The sequence below is a fragment of the Neodiprion lecontei genome, chromosome 6, assembly GCF_021901455.1.
Source record: "Neodiprion lecontei isolate iyNeoLeco1 chromosome 6, iyNeoLeco1.1, whole genome shotgun sequence".
In the NCBI taxonomy this organism is placed as follows: Eukaryota; Metazoa; Arthropoda; class Insecta; order Hymenoptera; family Diprionidae; genus Neodiprion; species Neodiprion lecontei.
The window spans coordinates 19450697-19468905 of NC_060265.1; the positions used below are offsets into that span (position 1 = coordinate 19450697).

Here is an 18209-nt window from a genome sequence, read left to right on the forward strand (position 1 = left end):
ATGTATTGGCAAAGTTTTCAGACTCTGCTTGTTTGGTGGAGAACTTTTTGACGTGGGATTTATTCGGCACCCCTTTCTACACTCCTCTACTCCTTCAGCCCTCAACCTCTTGACTCGAGAGTCGAACTCTCCAGCACGCGATGCGATGTCTCGCCCCAACTAAACTATCTGCAGCTCACGGGCCTCGCCAATCCCGAATTTCAAATCCGAAATACGGATCGATGACACTTTTGTATATACGGAGTAACTGTATTATACTGTCGAAAACATGCAGGAAAAACAACTTCTTCCCTCACCTTTTTTCGAATTCCCAAAATTTGTCCCGACTTCCCGGTTTTATGGGACTCACTGGACTTCATCATATTGGATACAATCATTCCTGAGAAAATTTAAATTTGAGTCCGTTCTGGTAACCCCTACATATCATCATATTTTTGTATTTTCTTCTTTTTTTTTTTCATTTCGAAAATGACTTTTATTATAGTTGTTTTTGATAAGCCCACCTTTTGATACCATGTCAGCTTGCGATTATTTATCTTGTTAAAAAATGACGACCGAACAAAATCAAACAATGAACGAATAATAACGAGCAAACGGTTCCAATTATTGTTTTATCGACAATTATTGAGAGAAAGGCCACATTTTCATGTAAAACCTGCCGCAATTTTCTAACGTTTTGTTAGCCATCGACGGTGTATAAAAAGCACCAAGTATTTGCCGATTTATCCAGACAACGAGTACCTGTTACGTATAGTGCATACGGGAAGTGCCACAAGTGAATAATGAATGAGATTGGGATCGATCGAAGCGCCGCTGACGCAGAGAATATTTTTATTATTCACGTTCCGCTGTTGCACACACACACACTCATTCGGTTGCATAGATATAGCATAGATTGTGTCTATGCCCACGTGCCCGTGTAAATGAATAATGATCAACAGACTAGAAATGAATTGTAATGCTGTAGCATTAAAAGGGTGGAAAAATAATCAACCATGAAACTCTTGCTTCTGAAATTGAAGCGAATGATTCAATGCTCGACATACGAGTACGTTCGTACCCAGATGTATAATATACGGATTAATTTGTATGGCGAATCAAAGACTGTCGAGCTGTTGTTTTTGTTTGTTTTTTTTCTCTTCTTTTTACGATTTTTTCGTACAATTTTTTTCTCATTAATTTTAACTTTTCACTCACACGTAAACAAAGCAGCAAACAAACAAGCAAACAGATAACAGTGCTGTTTATTCCCATCCAATAAACTTTCTCACGCAGCAAATAATAAGCTGTAATTAAAATTTGTCCGATGATGCGAAGAGAAGGTAAAATTAAAAAACGCGAAGAAGCTTGTAAAGTAATAAAATACTTGCTAAATTCACCCAGCGTGATTGCGCCTACTAAAAACAACACGCGAATTTTACAGAATATCTGAAAAATTTACTCTTTCAATTTGAAATCCCGATTCTTTGTAATTTGGAAATGAAACAGAAACAAAAGGACAAGTGATCAGAAATCGGTTGTCAATTGAAGAGGTTGGTTGACGTAGAATCGATACAGTTTATTGACTTTATTACGGGACATACATTGTTGTACATTGAGTATTTATTAAATTGATGCATTGTATGTAAATATACAAAAATAGAAAATCGTCGAATTATTAATGAAAGCTCGTGCATCGATGCTTCGTTTTAAATGGCTTGAAAATTTTCAAAACTCTAGTGCATTAATTCCTTCGACCTTTCTCTACGATGACTTATTGACTTATTTTATTTAGAAGACTGTTTTCCTCAAAGTCACTGAAACAGATTTTCTTGTTTTTCGGTAGTCAATTCTATACTTCCAGTTTTCGATCATATTCAATATCGACGCAATATTGTAACATAAACAATCGTCAATACCAACATGGCAAAAAAAAAAAAAAAAAAAAAAAATGGTGCTGAGCGAAATCGAACGAATCTACTACATTTTTAACCATATCGGAGTAATTCGAAATCAAAGATCGATGTAGATCGAGGCTTCGCTTATAATTCCAGTATTTTCTATTTAAGTATGTTCAAAGAGATCTTCATAACTGATAAATATAACAATTTTATAAATACTCAATGGACGACTACCCCAACCTCCTTAACTCCAAGTCGCATAAGGAAACAATTACAAAGATCAAGGCTGAACACCTTCGAATGTGTTCAGACTTCATCGGCAGAGAGCAGATGCTAAACGGCGATTCGATAATCGGGCATCTATACGTATAATATAAACACACAACGTAGGAACTGGTAAATCTCTGTAATCGTTTGAGCAAAGAGAGGATTAATGGACCAGCCGCATAACCGAGAGGGAAATGCATGCGCAGTTACATAAGAGGATTACGCAGTTTGCGACCCGACAAACCAAGGTGAAGATTATTCAGGACTGGAAGGAGCTTTGCTCTATGCACTTGGCGTTAATTGACTGCGGTATTCTCACGAGTTAAACCCACCCCTTGATTACTGCCATCTGACGTCGTCTCGACGTCCACTTTCCCCGTCGTAGAACAATTTCTCTTATCGCAGTTTAAGGATCCAAATTAGCCGAGGTGCCGTGGAAACCGGAGAAGAATTATGGGGAATAGGAGAGAAAAGAAGAGAAGAGAAGAGAAGAGAGGAATACTTCATTCGCTTCGGATAATAAAAACGAATATGGAATTTGAAAGTCGGGACTTTTTCACGCGATAATTCTTACTGAGAACCGTTGTATTCTGAATCCCGGGAAAACCGCTTCATCGATTTTAATCATAGTTCGGTGGAAAATCAACTGTTGGGGCGGATGATTCACGAAGCTTTCGGAGCTTCCACCGCTTCCGGTTCTCGAAAGGCTCATTTTTTAATTTTTCAATAACCGTTTCGTGTATCTTGAATTACAGACCAACTTTTACCAATGATTTCGACGAAATTTTAGCGATACATCAAGTATTCGGTACGTGGAGACGTGTCACGAAACTTTTGAAACTTCTACTACTGTTCGGCTCTGCATACAGGCTGCGAGACATGTTCGATTCGTTGCTTGATTCAAATTCGAATTCGATTTACAAACCTTGCGATGTCCATGCCTGCAAACTCTGATATTCGGTTCGTTCCACTCGTGAATTTGGTTATTCCGGGTCGTGCCACCTATCACTGTGCGTGATTAAAATAATTCTTTTGACACAACACTTCAATTAAAAATACACATTTATCAACAAATAACAAGTTCTTCTCGATCAATTCTTAGCGCCAGGGTTCAATACTTGAGTTCGGAGTTTCTGAATCTAAGGATTATTTGATTTTAGTTTATTTGCTCTGCACGTGAATTTGAAATTGATTCTAAGTTTAATTTAGTTCTGTACTTTTCGATGTTGAATTTCGTTCCGAAGTCTAGAATTATTCTTTACCGTCTGACGTCTAATTACGTTTTTTATTCATCGATTTAAAAATACGTTCTGCTTTCTGTCTATCGAGATTTCTGGAAAGATAGAATTAAGTAGAAGTAGTTTGTGAAGAAGTTCGATTGGTCTATAAAGGCCAATCGGTGGGTGTTGCTGACAGGACATCTTGTTTATTCGCGTTTCAATTTGCAGGCTTACCTTATTTGTCTTATTGTGTCTAAAATCGGTTGCAAGATTGATTATTCCGAATCTAAGATTACGCATCCTGTGTGCAGCCTAATGTTGAAAAACGATATGTCGTTTAAATGTGAAAATGTATGTATATATATATTATATAGTATATATACTGCTCAGCATTGCGTATCTACGAGTTGGTTTCCCTTGATATTGCATAAATCGACGTAAATTCGAACAAAATTTGGGAAGAAAATAAAATATTCGATACAGATGTGACACAATTTTTTATTTTTAATATATATCTAGACTTCCGGTTGGAATATGGTGATAGGCCAAACTTCAAAAAAAGTTAATAATTGTCAGAATTTTCCACGAATTTTCCTATACTTTAGTAGAAGACCTTTCGTTTTCAATTTATAATTATTCGCCCTTACTTATTCAGGTACAATTTATTCCATAACGTTTTACTTGTTTGTTTGTTCAATTCCTTGAATTCATTGATTTTTGTAGCCAGTTTGCGAAAATTTTATTTGATCCGTAATAGTGAGCCGGTTTTAATCGAGCTTAGAATAAAGAGATCCCCCCATTCAGACGAGGAAAAAAGTCTGTGGGATATAAAAATAAAAAGGGAATGAGACCGCGAAAAAATCCTTTTCCGTTAATGCGATATCGCAGAGCCGGCTGTGGCGAATAATTCGTCGTAAGTTTTTGAGTAATTAAATTCAAAGAAAAGGTGTAATAAATATCCAGGCCGTTTTCAGTCGCAAAAAAACCGCAAACAATGCTGCCGGCGACTGATAGAAAAAGGTGGTTAGGGAGGTATTTTAAATGTCCGGGGTTTAAATTTTATCAGACTGCCGGTATATATCGCGGTATGTAGGTATGCGCGTAAATTACCCGGCATTACGTGTGCAAACCTGCGGAAATTCAGTTCTAAACTGAACAATGGCTTTTAAATAAATTAAAGACAGGGTTTCAACCCGCCTGAAAACGGTTGTCCATGCCAGTGAACATACATTTAAAAATTCATAACAAAAGTTTGTCTCGTCAGATTTTCTTTTTGTTTTATTTGAGGGATGGGTTTTGTCAACAATTTCAGTACCTACGTGAAAAAAAAATGAATCGAAGACTGTCCTTTCATTTAAGTCCCAATGTAGTCAAAAAAAATGCATGTCATTTTTGTTCCCATTCCAAATCTTATAGGTTATTTAGAGTTAGTTTTTTGTTTAAAAAAAAAAAAATATTCATGTGTCTGGAATAGTTTTAAATGTCACGTAAAACAAATATATAAGCTCGGCACCTATTGACGTAAAGTTGTAAATTTGAAAAACTTTACGTGTCCACTGTAATGGAAATGCGTACAACTTTTGATAAATATTTAGGATAATTCGGAAAAAAATTTTGTTGTTAGTCGAAAGATGCAGAATCGAAATACGTTGAAAAAAATGTTTTTCCACCACTAGATGTAATTCAGTTTTGAAAAGGTGAAGTTGTCGCTATTAATCCGCGTTAGGTGTTCTCTGCTTCTGTCTTAGGTTAAATCTTCTTCAAAAATCTACTTTAAATTATTTTGAAAACCACAAACAATTTTCAAATGTAACAACCTACCCCACACGCATTAAACATTATATATTTAGGCGACGCGAGAATATTAATATGCCGCTTGGCAGGACGCCCATTCCTGCAGCTTCGCCTGTAATTCCAGGTCTCACTAGGTTCTAAAATATACACGTGAAAAAAGACTTATAAAAATCGAACTACGCTTTCTCTCCAATAACCATGTGTTAGGATATTTTTGCACACTGCATTTGGCATTTATCGTTGACCCAGAATAAAGGTTTTAAAGTTTTTCTTCTTTCACTATTTTTGTATAAATCTATTCAAATTATAGAAGAAGATGCAGGGGTAACAATATCGAATTGTCGAATATAGAAGAAGCAATTCAAGCTGCAGAAAGTTGAAACGTGGAATAGTAAGAATATATGTGGGTAACGTAGGTACAGAATACTAAAATATAGAACCATCGGTCTTCTGAAGATTTCATGATTCGGCTCAATATATAATTCTTATTCATGCTCAAGACTCTATATTTTAGGGTGGCTGTAAAAAACTAGAATAGTCGATTGACAGAAGGACCAAAATATCGAATTTTCAAAGAGGTTGGAATCTTATTCAAGAATTATGAAAATGTAGAAAATCCAAGTACAGAAAACTGAAAATATAGAAAGCAAAAATACAGAACGAGAAAATGTAGTACGGTCAAACTATAGAATCTATTATACGATTTTATATTATAGAGACGAATTCTGATGATTCTACGTTATGGCATTCTACACCACGGGCCAAAAAAAAAAACCAGACCGATTTGAAACGTGGACAAATTCCGAATACGTCAACCGATTTTCATCAAATTTTTTTGTTATAAATTAGGAGAACAAACTTTTCGTTTTTGCGTCTGAAAATCCGCAAAAACCACTCCTTGCTGAGGTACACGCTTTTGATAAACAGTTATTTAAAAAAGTCGCTGGTAGGATGGCAAAAAGATAATATTAAAGAATGTTCAACTTAGTTTCCACCTTAAACTCTGAAACGAAGTTTGATATTGGCATTTCAGCAGTTCTCCTAGATTCTGTTCACATGACATGAAACGTTTCTAGTGATATTAGAGTCGAAACGCGAGCTTCGAGGTTAAACTTCTGCTCTCGAGACGTTGTCAATGAAGTCCACCATCAAAAAAATCAACTGTCAATGATGTCGAGAATTTAACGAAAATTGATAAGTATCAAGTAAACAGTCTAAATAGTTCAGCGACCAGTTAATCAGAGAACGGTCGGAATTCAATCAGGAACGACCAACCACCAGAAGATTTATCTTATATTATACCAATATTATCGACATTTTTCGAGACGGTGTTACGGCTGACTTTTTTGATATTGGCGAATTACTAAGAGCATCACATTTGCAGTCGTAGGGGAGAATGCTTACACTTCAGTGAAACTTTGTTGAGAGCAACCCTTCTGCCCTACTATTTCATTCCCCGTCTGACGCGCCGTTTTAATATAACTTTAATATTACAACAAACATTTCACGTCATGTGAATAGGTATTATCTAAGAGAATTGCTAAAATCACAGAATCAAATTTTAAATCTCACTCGAAGATGGAAGCCAAGTTGAACATTTTTTAGTATTAATTTTTCTAATTCTCTCAGCGACTTTCTAGAACGGATATCTTACAAGGATGGTATCCCAGGTCGATCTCTCCGATTTGATTTCTTTTGTTATATTGTATAGTAGACTAAACACTAAGCGACACGTATTTTGTTTTTTTTTTTTACTCTGCCATTAAACATTTTGAGGGGGTGAAACTACCCTCCAAAGTAAGGCACGTCAAGGGGTGATTTGGCAGTTTCACCTACAAGAACATAATACTTTTCAACCAATCCAACTGGAAAGGTCTTCTCATAACGAGAAATAAAAAATATAATTCTCTCAATTATAAAAAAAAAATTGCCAAATCGCCCTTTGACATGTCACACTTTGGAGGGTGGTTTCACCTCCTTAAAGTGTTTAATAGCAGATAAAAGACCACACGTGTCGCTTGGTTTGTAGTCTACTATAACATGTTACAAAAGTAATGACATCGGAGAGATCGACCTGTGATACCTCACTTATTAGTGAAGAAATAGTGGGTCTCTTTATACTTTTACCCCCACCCTTATATTTCGGGAGTTTCTGTACTTCAAAATCATACATATAGACTCTCCAATGCTTGGAATATTCTACATTTTGAAATCCTATAACACAGACTTTCGTTATTGCGACCCTCCTATTCTCCAATAACATTTCTACATTCCCACCCCTATCCGCATCCGTCACGAGCCAAAATACCGAACACCGGCCTGCGGTATGAGCGTAATCAAAGACGAAACCCTTTGAATTCTCAGACGCTGTGGTCCATCGACGACACGTCGGAACACAAGAGGGCGATACTAACGCACTGGATGTCTCGGGTCCGATTAAAGAAGTCCTGGCACAGACAGGCGGAACGGCCGCCTTACCTTGCAAGCTGTCCGACCCCGGAGCTGGAATCGTGAGTATATCGTACGTTATTTGCCCCTGTGCTAGATGCAGGTACAACCCCTATTCCAAGGGCATCTTTGAATAAGTAATTGGAACACACGCCGCCATGCCTCGGCGCATCGAGGAGTCTGCACCCTTGGCGGTGATAAATCATTTAGATACGAGAGGAATCTTGCTCCCCTCTCTGCAGAGGAAATTTTACCGAAGTTCAGACTGAAGTGGAGTATCTTGAGCGACACGATTCCTGACCCCCCCCCCCCCCCCCCTCTCTATCTCTATCTCTCTTTTTTAGCTGAGAAAGCGAGACGAAGCAATAGCTTTTGTCCCTTGTTATGAAACTGACGAGTTGTAAACTTGGACAGGGTGAGTGCGTCGTTTCGTTCTAATCGTCGCTGCGAAAATTCGGAAGTCGTTACCGAGTTAATTGGCTAATTGGTGGAACGTGGCCAGTTTTTTTCATCCGCCGTTTCAGCGGAGCGGAATTTTTTTCTTCGGGAAAATATTAGGGGTTGTGTTGGCCTACCTTCTGTTTTAGAAACCAGACTAAATCGAGGATTATACGATTTATGTATAAATCTGGTTATCGAATTTAGCTTTTACTGTGAGATTTTAGAACTGTTATTCAGTTTTCGAAGCGCAATCTCTTTTTTGCAACTACAAACCAACCGAAAATGGCATGTCCCACTTTCGTCCCAAAAACTGATTCAACGTCGAGATAATATATTTCCGGGTTCCAGTATTGCTCCCTCGCCGTAGACTCAGGCCTGCAGATTGATGATATCGAAACAACTTTTCCCGGGCTTTCATATCCATTGAATAGCCGAGTGCTTCATGCATCCGTGTGCGTAAACGCTCAATGGCTCATATACTTCTATGAGGCGTATTCCCGTAAGCTTCAGTGTTGTACAGTAGTGAATCTGATCGAAAGCACCGCGGTGGAATAAATTCATGTGAATATCCGGCACGTGGTTCGATTTCTAATTTACTTTATTTCTATACCGTGTATAATATCGTGTATAATATCGGCCATTCCAACAATTCTCAGCCAGCCACGCGTAGCTTCCAAAAATCTATTCGCCTGCTATTTTCGTATGTTATTTTATACGGTACTGAGGTAATGGTCTGTAAAATATTAGCCCTTCATCTGTACAATCGGTCTTCGAGATAAAGAAATTTTTCTTTCTTTATTTCTATGGATTATTGCAGTTTCGACTTTTGTTCAATGATTTTTCAGACCCTTGCGGGGTGGCTTGTAGGAAAAAGTATAGAATATATGCTTTGATGCGAAAAGAAGTCCAAATATTTCTAAAAAGACATCGGTTTTACCATTGGGGTAGCTTTTATCTCTGCAAAGTTTGCGTTTTAGGAAAAGACCGTGTATTTTCAGATTCTGCAGAACAAAAATTCATTTTTATCTTTTCTTATGAAGATTCGTTTTTTTCTTTGAGTAAAACTCAATTTCGTAGAGTGGGGTTCAAAGGTGGCGGTCTTTAATAAATTTTACACATTTCTTTCGCTCAACGTTTTTTAAATTTAGTATTATTTTAAAAAATTTCATTTTCGATCAAACGAAAAAGCTCCCACCGTAACATCTATAGCGAGAAATTTCTGTTGTGGAAATTTTAAAAATTTACCACCTACATGAAAAACAACTACATAAATATCGGATAACGTTTAGAATAAATATAAATTTTTTTGAATAAAACAAAGAACGGAAAGAAATTTTGTTCAATCTATTTGATGTCTATCCCCTTTAAAACCACCATCAAAGTTTCACTTTGATCGAAAAAACGACAGAAACTTTCAGGAAAAAAAAAATACTAAAGTGAAGTTTCGTTCTGTGAAACATAAAAACACTCCGTTAATCAAACAATTAACATTGCAGGGGTAAAAGAGATCTAGATTTTTTGGAAAAATTATCGGTTGTTTACATTGAAAACACTTTTTCTATTTGTTTTTACGAGTCAACTGTAAATCTGACAAGTCATTGACCAAAGTTGAAACAACTGTAATGCACAGAAGTAGAAAACAATTTTTTTCCACCAAGGCCAACAGAGTCAAAGGGCTACGATTTTATAGATCATTCCTGAGCTATATAAAAATTTTGAAAAGAAGTGCACAGGGTATATTTGGTCGAAATGAATTACGCGTACAGATGCACAACAACTGGCTGCAACAGCGGTCATCTGCATTATGTTATAACTGTGGCGCAAAATTTTCATGCTCCAGCCTGTAACAACGCGGTGAAAATTTTCGCCTGGCTTTAACATCGCATCGCGGTATTCCAACGCCATTTGTGTTGTTGAATTATCGAATTGAAAACTTGTAGCAGGTGTGGCATGTGATAGAAGCACGAAGTATTGCGAATTTTAAACAGGGCAATTCAAATATCAAGCGATGTATAATACAGAAATTTAGAAGTATTAAATGTGGAGCGAGCTTCTGCGAAACGATGAAATTTTTCGACATCCAAATCGTTATTATTATGTGTATTCTGCTCGTTGTATAAATTACACTTGTATACGTGTTTCGTAATTAATTTGACTCTTGAATATTTCTTCGGAGGTATAAAAAGAGAAATGAGAACAAGTAGGATATTTTATCAGTATACTTGTGTTAAGTTAATAAAGTTAAATCAGACTAAATTAAACGAGTTCGTAATAATTGTCATCAAAGAATACATCCGGAATATTAAATTTATAATTTACGAACGACTGTTCGAACTTCTCATCTTCCTCCTTCTACACATCTTACGTATAAAATTGCAATATCGCGAGCCGCATTCTTTCCTCGATTCCTTGAATTTCTTTCCAATTCAGGTACAAATCAGATGAGAATTGCCGAATTGATAAATTTTTTCGTAATGCATAAATTACGGAATTAGCAACAAAAATAAAAATACTTCAACGATCCTTATTCTAGTTTTCATTCTTATATAATTAAAACGGTTTAAGAAAAAAAATGTCGGCCAGTACAGAATGCAATTAACAAGCTAAATTAATCAATTCCTCCGAGGGGCTACTAACTTGCAAATTATATGACAAGCGATTGGAAAATTTCAATAATTTCACTCGATTTCATGCGATTTCAACCGATTTACCACGAGTTTAATTCCGAAGATATTCATTGATTGCGAACAGCCTCCAACGTGATTTAAAACGAATTTTTATTCATCGTCTTCAAGTGATTTTCGAACGATTTCGCAAAAATCGTTTCTCACAAAAACTGGTTTGCGATTTCAAGAAGTGAAGCGCTGCTTGCAAATTCCTCTAATTAGAATCAAAATAAAAAAAAATGTATTTTGTCTATACCGGGACAATTTCTCGAAACTTGAAAATCAACCGCGCAGGCGCGAGTTTTCAGGCTAACCATCCCGATTCTTCAACTATCAAACTGTTTCTGGCGGCGACGTAGTTGATACGAATTTTCGAGGTTAGAATCTCAAATAATTGAGGTGGCGACTCGGAAAGATTTGGGAAGCATTTGTTATGGGGTCGGAAAGTTGATTCTTCAAAGAACGGTCGGAATTTAATGCTTATGCTCGTTGAAAATTCAAACGTACACATTTTGCGTACGTTGGCCCGCCTGCGTCGCAGTCAAGAATATCACTGCGGCAAGATTTCGCCGACCAATGAGATTGGATTATTTGGCGCATGCGCGGTTGATTTTCGAGTTTCGAGACATTGTCCCGGTATGTATTTCACAGGAAGTGGCGATAATTCAATCATTCGTTATTGATGCGACACCGGACGAATAATACGGTAACGATTCGATGCCGAATCGGTGAACACTCATCATCGCGACGAGCTCTTTCGCTGACGTATATCATCGGTACAATGCGGCTTGCACGTGAAGCACGTCTGTAAACATACATACATACATACGTGTATGTACAATGTACACGTATAAGCATACACTGTTCGGATATGCGCTGGTGTATTCAGGCACTCGTACGTCATGCCGGCCCCTGACGTTATAAATAGAGGCTCCACCTTGCTCTTGTAGAAATGTCAGGTATTGTGTGTAGATACCGGCCGGGGCCGTCTTGCGGCTTTGACAAAGGATTTCCGCCCCCCCCCCCCCTCGCTGATATCCCTTCTAGCAAATATCTATATGCACAGTATGCATCACCCGCAGGGAACTTTTGAGGAAAGTGCACGGTATGTCTATAGAAATCCATAGATAGATATGAGGAAGAAAAAACTTAATATAGAAATACTTGAGAAATGCAGCTTCTGCACGATTCAAGTGAAGAGAAAAGTATATTAGTACCCTGGAAATACTGGCGGGTATTTCGTTCTTTCTTTGTCAACTGGGACACTTTTTTTATATACATACTTTTTTTTTTCAACAGGTTTTCAGACTCAAACACTGGTTGGAGAATAAATATCCCTGTAATTTCTTCAGGTTTTTAAACCAGGCTGTCGTGTGGAAGTGCACACTTTTTTCACCCAATCAGTATATTAAAGAAAAAGAAAGACATCTTCCTGGTTACATTGTGATTTTTTATTTCAACTGGTGCCAGCGGTGGGATGATTTGTATATTTAATGGATACTAATTGGGGTGAATCGAAACAAATCTAGTCTTTTTTATTTTTATTTTTCATAGTTTTTTTAAATCCAAAAATTGGCTACAAAGTGGAAATCCCAGAAATTTCTCCAGGTTCTTCAACCAGCTTGTTTTTTTGTGAGTGCGCATCTCCTTCTCCCAATCGGTAAGAACTTTAAAAAAACAAAACAAAAAGACAACTTCTTAGTTCCTTCCTGATATTTTTTTGAAATTAGTGCCAGTGGTGGGATGGTTTGTAAATTTGATCGATAATAATTGGGGTGAATAGTATGACGTTATTTATCCCGTTGATATGGGGATACGTTTTGATAAACATTGTCCTCAGCGCGTAATTATTCCAGCACATTATTATAAACGATTAAAAATTCAACAAAAATACATATATAATTTCATTTATTCCCAATGCCAATGCCAATGGCAATGCAAAATCGTTGATAATTATTTCCAGCTAAAATTCCTGTGTGGTCCTGTGGATTGTTAGAACAAATATCGGCAATAAGCAGAAACGAAACATGAAAAAAATATTCTAAAAATTATATAAAATACTAAGCATGGATACGTGTATAATATTCGAAAAATTTCTACACGCAAGTTTACATAGTTTACAGAAAATATTGGAACTTTTCTCATTCGAACAATATCACGTCAGCCGGCAACCTCTTCCACTTGGCTCTGATAATAATTGATGAACTCGTGAACGAGTTTCCCGGATACATTCTTTGCATAAAGAAGTATGCCGGTAAATAGGGAAGATTATGAGTGGAGCATGCGAGAGGGTAAAAGTTCGCGTTTCATTATTTGTCCTTCCTGTAGAACTAATAACTACGCAGCATTTGCACCCACGCTTCGTTAAGGCTCGATCTTTTTTTTATCCGCAGTTCTTTTATTCTTCACTTTTAATCTATCTCTCGGATAGATAAAAAAAATACGAAAGCAGGGAAAAAAGAAATTGGGGAAAACCCAGGCACCCCGTTTAGGAACCGCAGCTTATACGTAACCCGGTCGTTAAAAAAACAAGGTGTCGCCAATAAATTTGGAGATATGAAACTTCCCGAGGAAGGGAATTGGAAGAAATAAAGTAAGGGAGGCGGGAAGGTAAGAAACTTTTGTTGTTATTCATGCTCGAAGAAGGGGAAAAAATACACGTATACAACGAGAAATAGTACAGGAGCCTGGTGGAGAATGAAATAAGAGGGGAAATGCGTTAACGGTGTAAAATTATACAGCAAATTAAAAATGGTAAACGGTATCGAGGAATAAAGGGATACACATAAAAAAAAACCATATAAACAGTGAAGTAAATTTTTTAAGAATATATTACATCTAAATAAGTAATAAAGAATAATAACAAATTGAAAATGAAAGGTCTTGTAAGAAATTCTTTCAAAAACTTCCCGGACAAATGGAACGATTCTTCGAAAATCTGTAAGAAAAAAAACAAAAAAAAAAAAAACAAAATAATGACATAATTTGTTCAGTTTTCTGAAAGAAAAAGAAATTTGTCCCAAGTTTGAAACAACGGCTTATTAGAATATCTCAAAAACTCGAACTTGTTTTCAATTAGCTAACACAACGTTTAATTTCGCTTATTATAACAGATCTGAATAAATGCAACAAAAAACTGTAGTATATTTTATGAAGAATTTCTTATTCAGATCTGTCATCCTAACTTAGTGAAAATATATTTGATGTAATTGTTTTTTACATTTTTTAACCTTAAGATATTATACATGGAATTTGTTTTTCCAAATTCGGAATAATCTTTCTTTTACTGAATTACCACTTTAAAGGTCCGGTTGTCACAGGGCTGGTGATTTTTTCTTACTTACAGGGGTCACGTACACAGGCACGAATTCTTTGTTAGTGTAAGATTCGAATCGGAGAAGTGCAGAATATTCAAATGGTGTCCAGAAAGTCAACCCGTCGCTCTCCGCGAAATCCTACCGATTATCAACAGAACGCAGTAGTAAATCGCATTCACAGAAGGCGCTACATTATAACTTTAATATGGGAACCCCAAAGAATAGGAAATGGATATAAATAGGAAATAGGAATACAAAAGGTTTCTACTGTACATATTCGAGTGGTCCAGATTAAGAAATGCCGGTACAGAAATTTTCTACTTCACGTATCCGAGCGGTAGTATTATTTTCAAATTCTTGTTCCAAATATAAAACGATGGCGGATAAGAAGTTAAATTCGTGGAAAATTCAGATAATTATGAACTGTTTTTTATGTTTTAACGACTTCTGTTTGCCTGAAAATGTCAAAAAAAAAAAAAAAAAACGAAAATCTCACGATAAAAATACGCAGTGATGGGAATACAGCTGTGCAATATGCAGCGATCCGGGGTCGACGATTCGCATTCCTGATTAACGCGGAACGCATGAGAGGCATTACATGTACCCGGGGTGTGTATTCACCGTTAGTAAATAACGCCGGGCGGTGTCGAACTGCCATAGGTGGTATTCGTTAAAGATTCAGCGATAGCTGCAGGGCTTGTTCCTAAAGATCAACCAGTGCGCCGGAGTTTGAACCCCCGAGCGAGGCGCAGGCGGCTTGCACCGGCAATCGGATTGTAATCGTAATGAATTCCAGCTCGTAAATCACCCCGCGGTTCTCCGCGGGAAACGAAACGGGATTGGAATATGGGGGTCGCAGGGTTGAAACGACGGGAGAATATGTCACAGATTCCGAACGATATATGAATACGTATAACCCGAGGCCTATTTTAGGAACGTGAATATCTGGGGACGATCTCAACCCCCTGTTATACATGTATATATCTACGTGCGAAACGGAAGAAAACCCTCCTCTCTCTTTCACTTTTTACATCTCTATCCCCTGACAATGAGCTCAACCCTCTGCTCAAGTCACCTGCGGATGACAGCGGTTAATTAATTCGCCTTACAAAGAATCGAGCAGAAAATACTTTCCATCAGGAATAACTGTGCTCGGGAGGTAAGGAAAATTTTCTTTAAACTTTCTTCGACCGTCTTGCGGGACCTTTTGTTCTGAAGAGTTACCTATATACTACAGAGAATGCGACACACCCTCCGAAATCGTCGCATACCGGTTCACAAAAGCACGAAATCGGAAAGCTTCGGAAGTTATTCCGTTACATTTTTCTGGCTGTAAGAGCTTTCAAAATTGGTTTGATCAGCTGACTACTTTTTCAATAGGAAATGATTTAAAGACGGAATTTTACGTTGTACCTGAACTATTCCGGGCAGTTTAGCGCAGAAATGATATATGCCAATCAGTTTCGATTCATCGGTAATGAAAAATTGACTGCCCTGGTATCACTTCCAGCCAATCTGAAACGAATCTTAAGTTTATCTCGGAGAAAGGAAACGCGAACCGATGCAGGGCCAATTCCACTAACTTACTGGCTTACGGGGTGAAAAAAATTGAAAATTCTTTCAAGGACTACCCGAGCTGTGCGCACCCTGTACCGATACAGGTTATCTCGACTTCGTCCTGCGATATCTGTCCGGACCTTTCAATGCTCCGGTTTTCCTATCTCCCGTTTTCTCGTTGCGCGTTCCGGGTCAGATTAATGGCGGCAAGATAATATTGCGCGCTGTATAAAGCGCTCCTTTTGATGCCTATCTTCGCCCGGTTCTCTCCTGCAGGATTCGAGCCGAAAAAGGGTGACGTAACGAGGCCCAATAACTGCCGCAAGGGTGCCTCGTAGAGTGAATTAGCTTCCCCGTTCCCACTTAACGTGCTTCAGCCTCCCTGCCACACGCGAATCTTGCGATTAGGATGAGGGCCTCGTCGCAGAATCACTGCTCTGGATGTCCCTTAAATCCTCCTTGACTTCACTACCAGGATCCCCGATGTTATTCCGCTTGCGAAGTTGCTCCGAATCTCGAATTCAGTTACATGCAATGCAAAAAAGACATCTTATCCTTGAGTCCAGAACTTTTGTGCATCAAATTGCAACCGTCGTGACTTGGCAAACATTTTTTTTTGCAATATGGACGTCACGCTTGCGCCAAGGATTTGCAAATATAAAAGGTGAACAATTTCCCGAGTTTCACAGACTGCAGGGTTGACGAAAGCGTTAACTTCAGTTTCGGAACTTCGCCCTTGAGTAAAGAGCCCCAGAATTTCCCTTCATTTCCGACGGATTTTCACTACTTTTTTGCTTCTTTAATTTCGGTTTCTTTAAGGTATGAGGTTGGGCTTGAGTACTTTTCTACGATTTGTGGAATTGCTTATTGTGTGATATTGCAGTGCGGAGTGAGTCATTATACAGTGAGAATATTATATTCGAGTTGTAATCCCCGGTGACTTTCTACGCAATACCGTACACGCCTTAATTTTTCATTGTAATAGAATACGGGCTACGATTTTTCACCATTAGGTAATTCCCCAGACTTTTATTCCGCCGACCCAGGATTCAAACAACATTTTTCATCTTTCGTGCATCGATGTAATTTATTATCGTTGCAACTGTTGCCTGATTTAGGTAAACGATCGTGGTTGAAATTCAGAGCGAGTCGAGGGCGGATCCGTGTTCCAGTCATTAAAAATCTCTATTAAACTGAAAGCTTTCTTTTATAAAAACTAATATTTCCGTTTCGTCGTTTAACGCGCGAGACAAAGATTGCCGATAAAAAGTTGAACTTTCTAAACGAACTTATTATTAATAACTTGCAAGCACCTCGCCGCCTGACGCGAGATATTATCCAAGGTTTTATCCATCTCACCGTGAAACTTGCTAGTTTATTGAAGAGTGCAATGTTTCGACACAAACCAGTTTTTAACTAACTTTAAATTAATTCAAATACTGTTTAGTCACTTCGAATTCACTTTAACACGATTCCGACCATAATCATCGCGTTTTTGAATCATTCAAAGTAACTTTTAACTGCCACGTTATCAATTTCACACAATTCTAAAAGATTTTGAACGGATTTTAAACGACGCCAAATGCCTTCGTATATCAGTTTGAATGATTTATAATTGATTCTGATTTGCTTCGAATTACTTGGCATGACTTAAACAATATTCAAAGCAACTTTAAGTAACTTTACGGATCTGTAAAATAAGCTGTACGTGATTTCAAATGGTTCCCACAGTGTAACTTCTAAGAATTCTTAGAATGACTTTTACACGTTCGAAAGTATGTTCAAAGAAACCTTTTCACAGAATGAAATACATTCAGGTGAAAATATCAAAGGCCAAGACTTTTATCAAAGAAAACGATCATATAACAAATAATAAATATAGGAAAACCGAAAGACAAATATTGATTTGCCTTTCAGGGTCGTTACCACAACTTATGGATATGAATCTTCTTCTCAATGTTTACATGCGAAATTTTTCATAACTTCCTTGATGCTTAATAGAACTGGCAAAAAAAAAAAACATGCAATAGGACGATCGGTACAAGGAACCGTTGAACCGAACTCAGGAACATCTGTAACACAATATCTATAAATAATACACAATGTACATAATATAAATGGAAAAGTTTGGTAACGTCACGAAAGATTGAAACATCACTCATCGTAAATCACTAGTTGTTACCCCTCTTATGCCCTCGAGCTATACAGCAATACATATGCGTGTGTGTGTGTGTGTGTGTGTGTGTGTGTGTGTATCGCCGAGGAGCAAACATTGACTTGCAAATATTATGCTAGAACGCGGGAGGACGATATTGCCGTTATTGGCATCCATTCCGCATACGGGTATACTATAGGTATATACTCGTACAGTATGGGGTTTTGCTCGTTCCTTTGAATTTTCTTGGCATCGGTACAAAATAAGGAAAGAGAGGAAATACAAGAAGCGGAAGAGGGATGAAAATGTAAGAATATAGGAACGAGGAGGAATAAATCGCGTCGTCGTCGCGGGTTAGTCACAAACGGGCTGATAATATACAGCGTGTATATCGTTAAATTTAACGTTATTGTTATTCGTATCGTTACTTTTATTATTACCATACCTATACCCCTAGGATTTCG

At 37.5% G+C, this 18209-nt stretch overlaps 1 protein-coding gene across 1 annotated transcript in view; it reads left to right on the top strand.

Annotated features, from left to right (window-relative positions):
* LOC107220635 (igLON family member 5) overlaps nt 1–18209 on the top strand; it is an 89400-nt gene that overhangs the window by 42639 nt on the left and 28552 nt on the right. The window contains exon 3 of the mRNA XM_015659305.2: nt 7526–7671. Within this exon, the coding sequence (XP_015514791.1) occupies nt 7526–7671 (146 nt within the window). The remainder of the gene's footprint in view (nt 1–7525; nt 7672–18209) is intronic.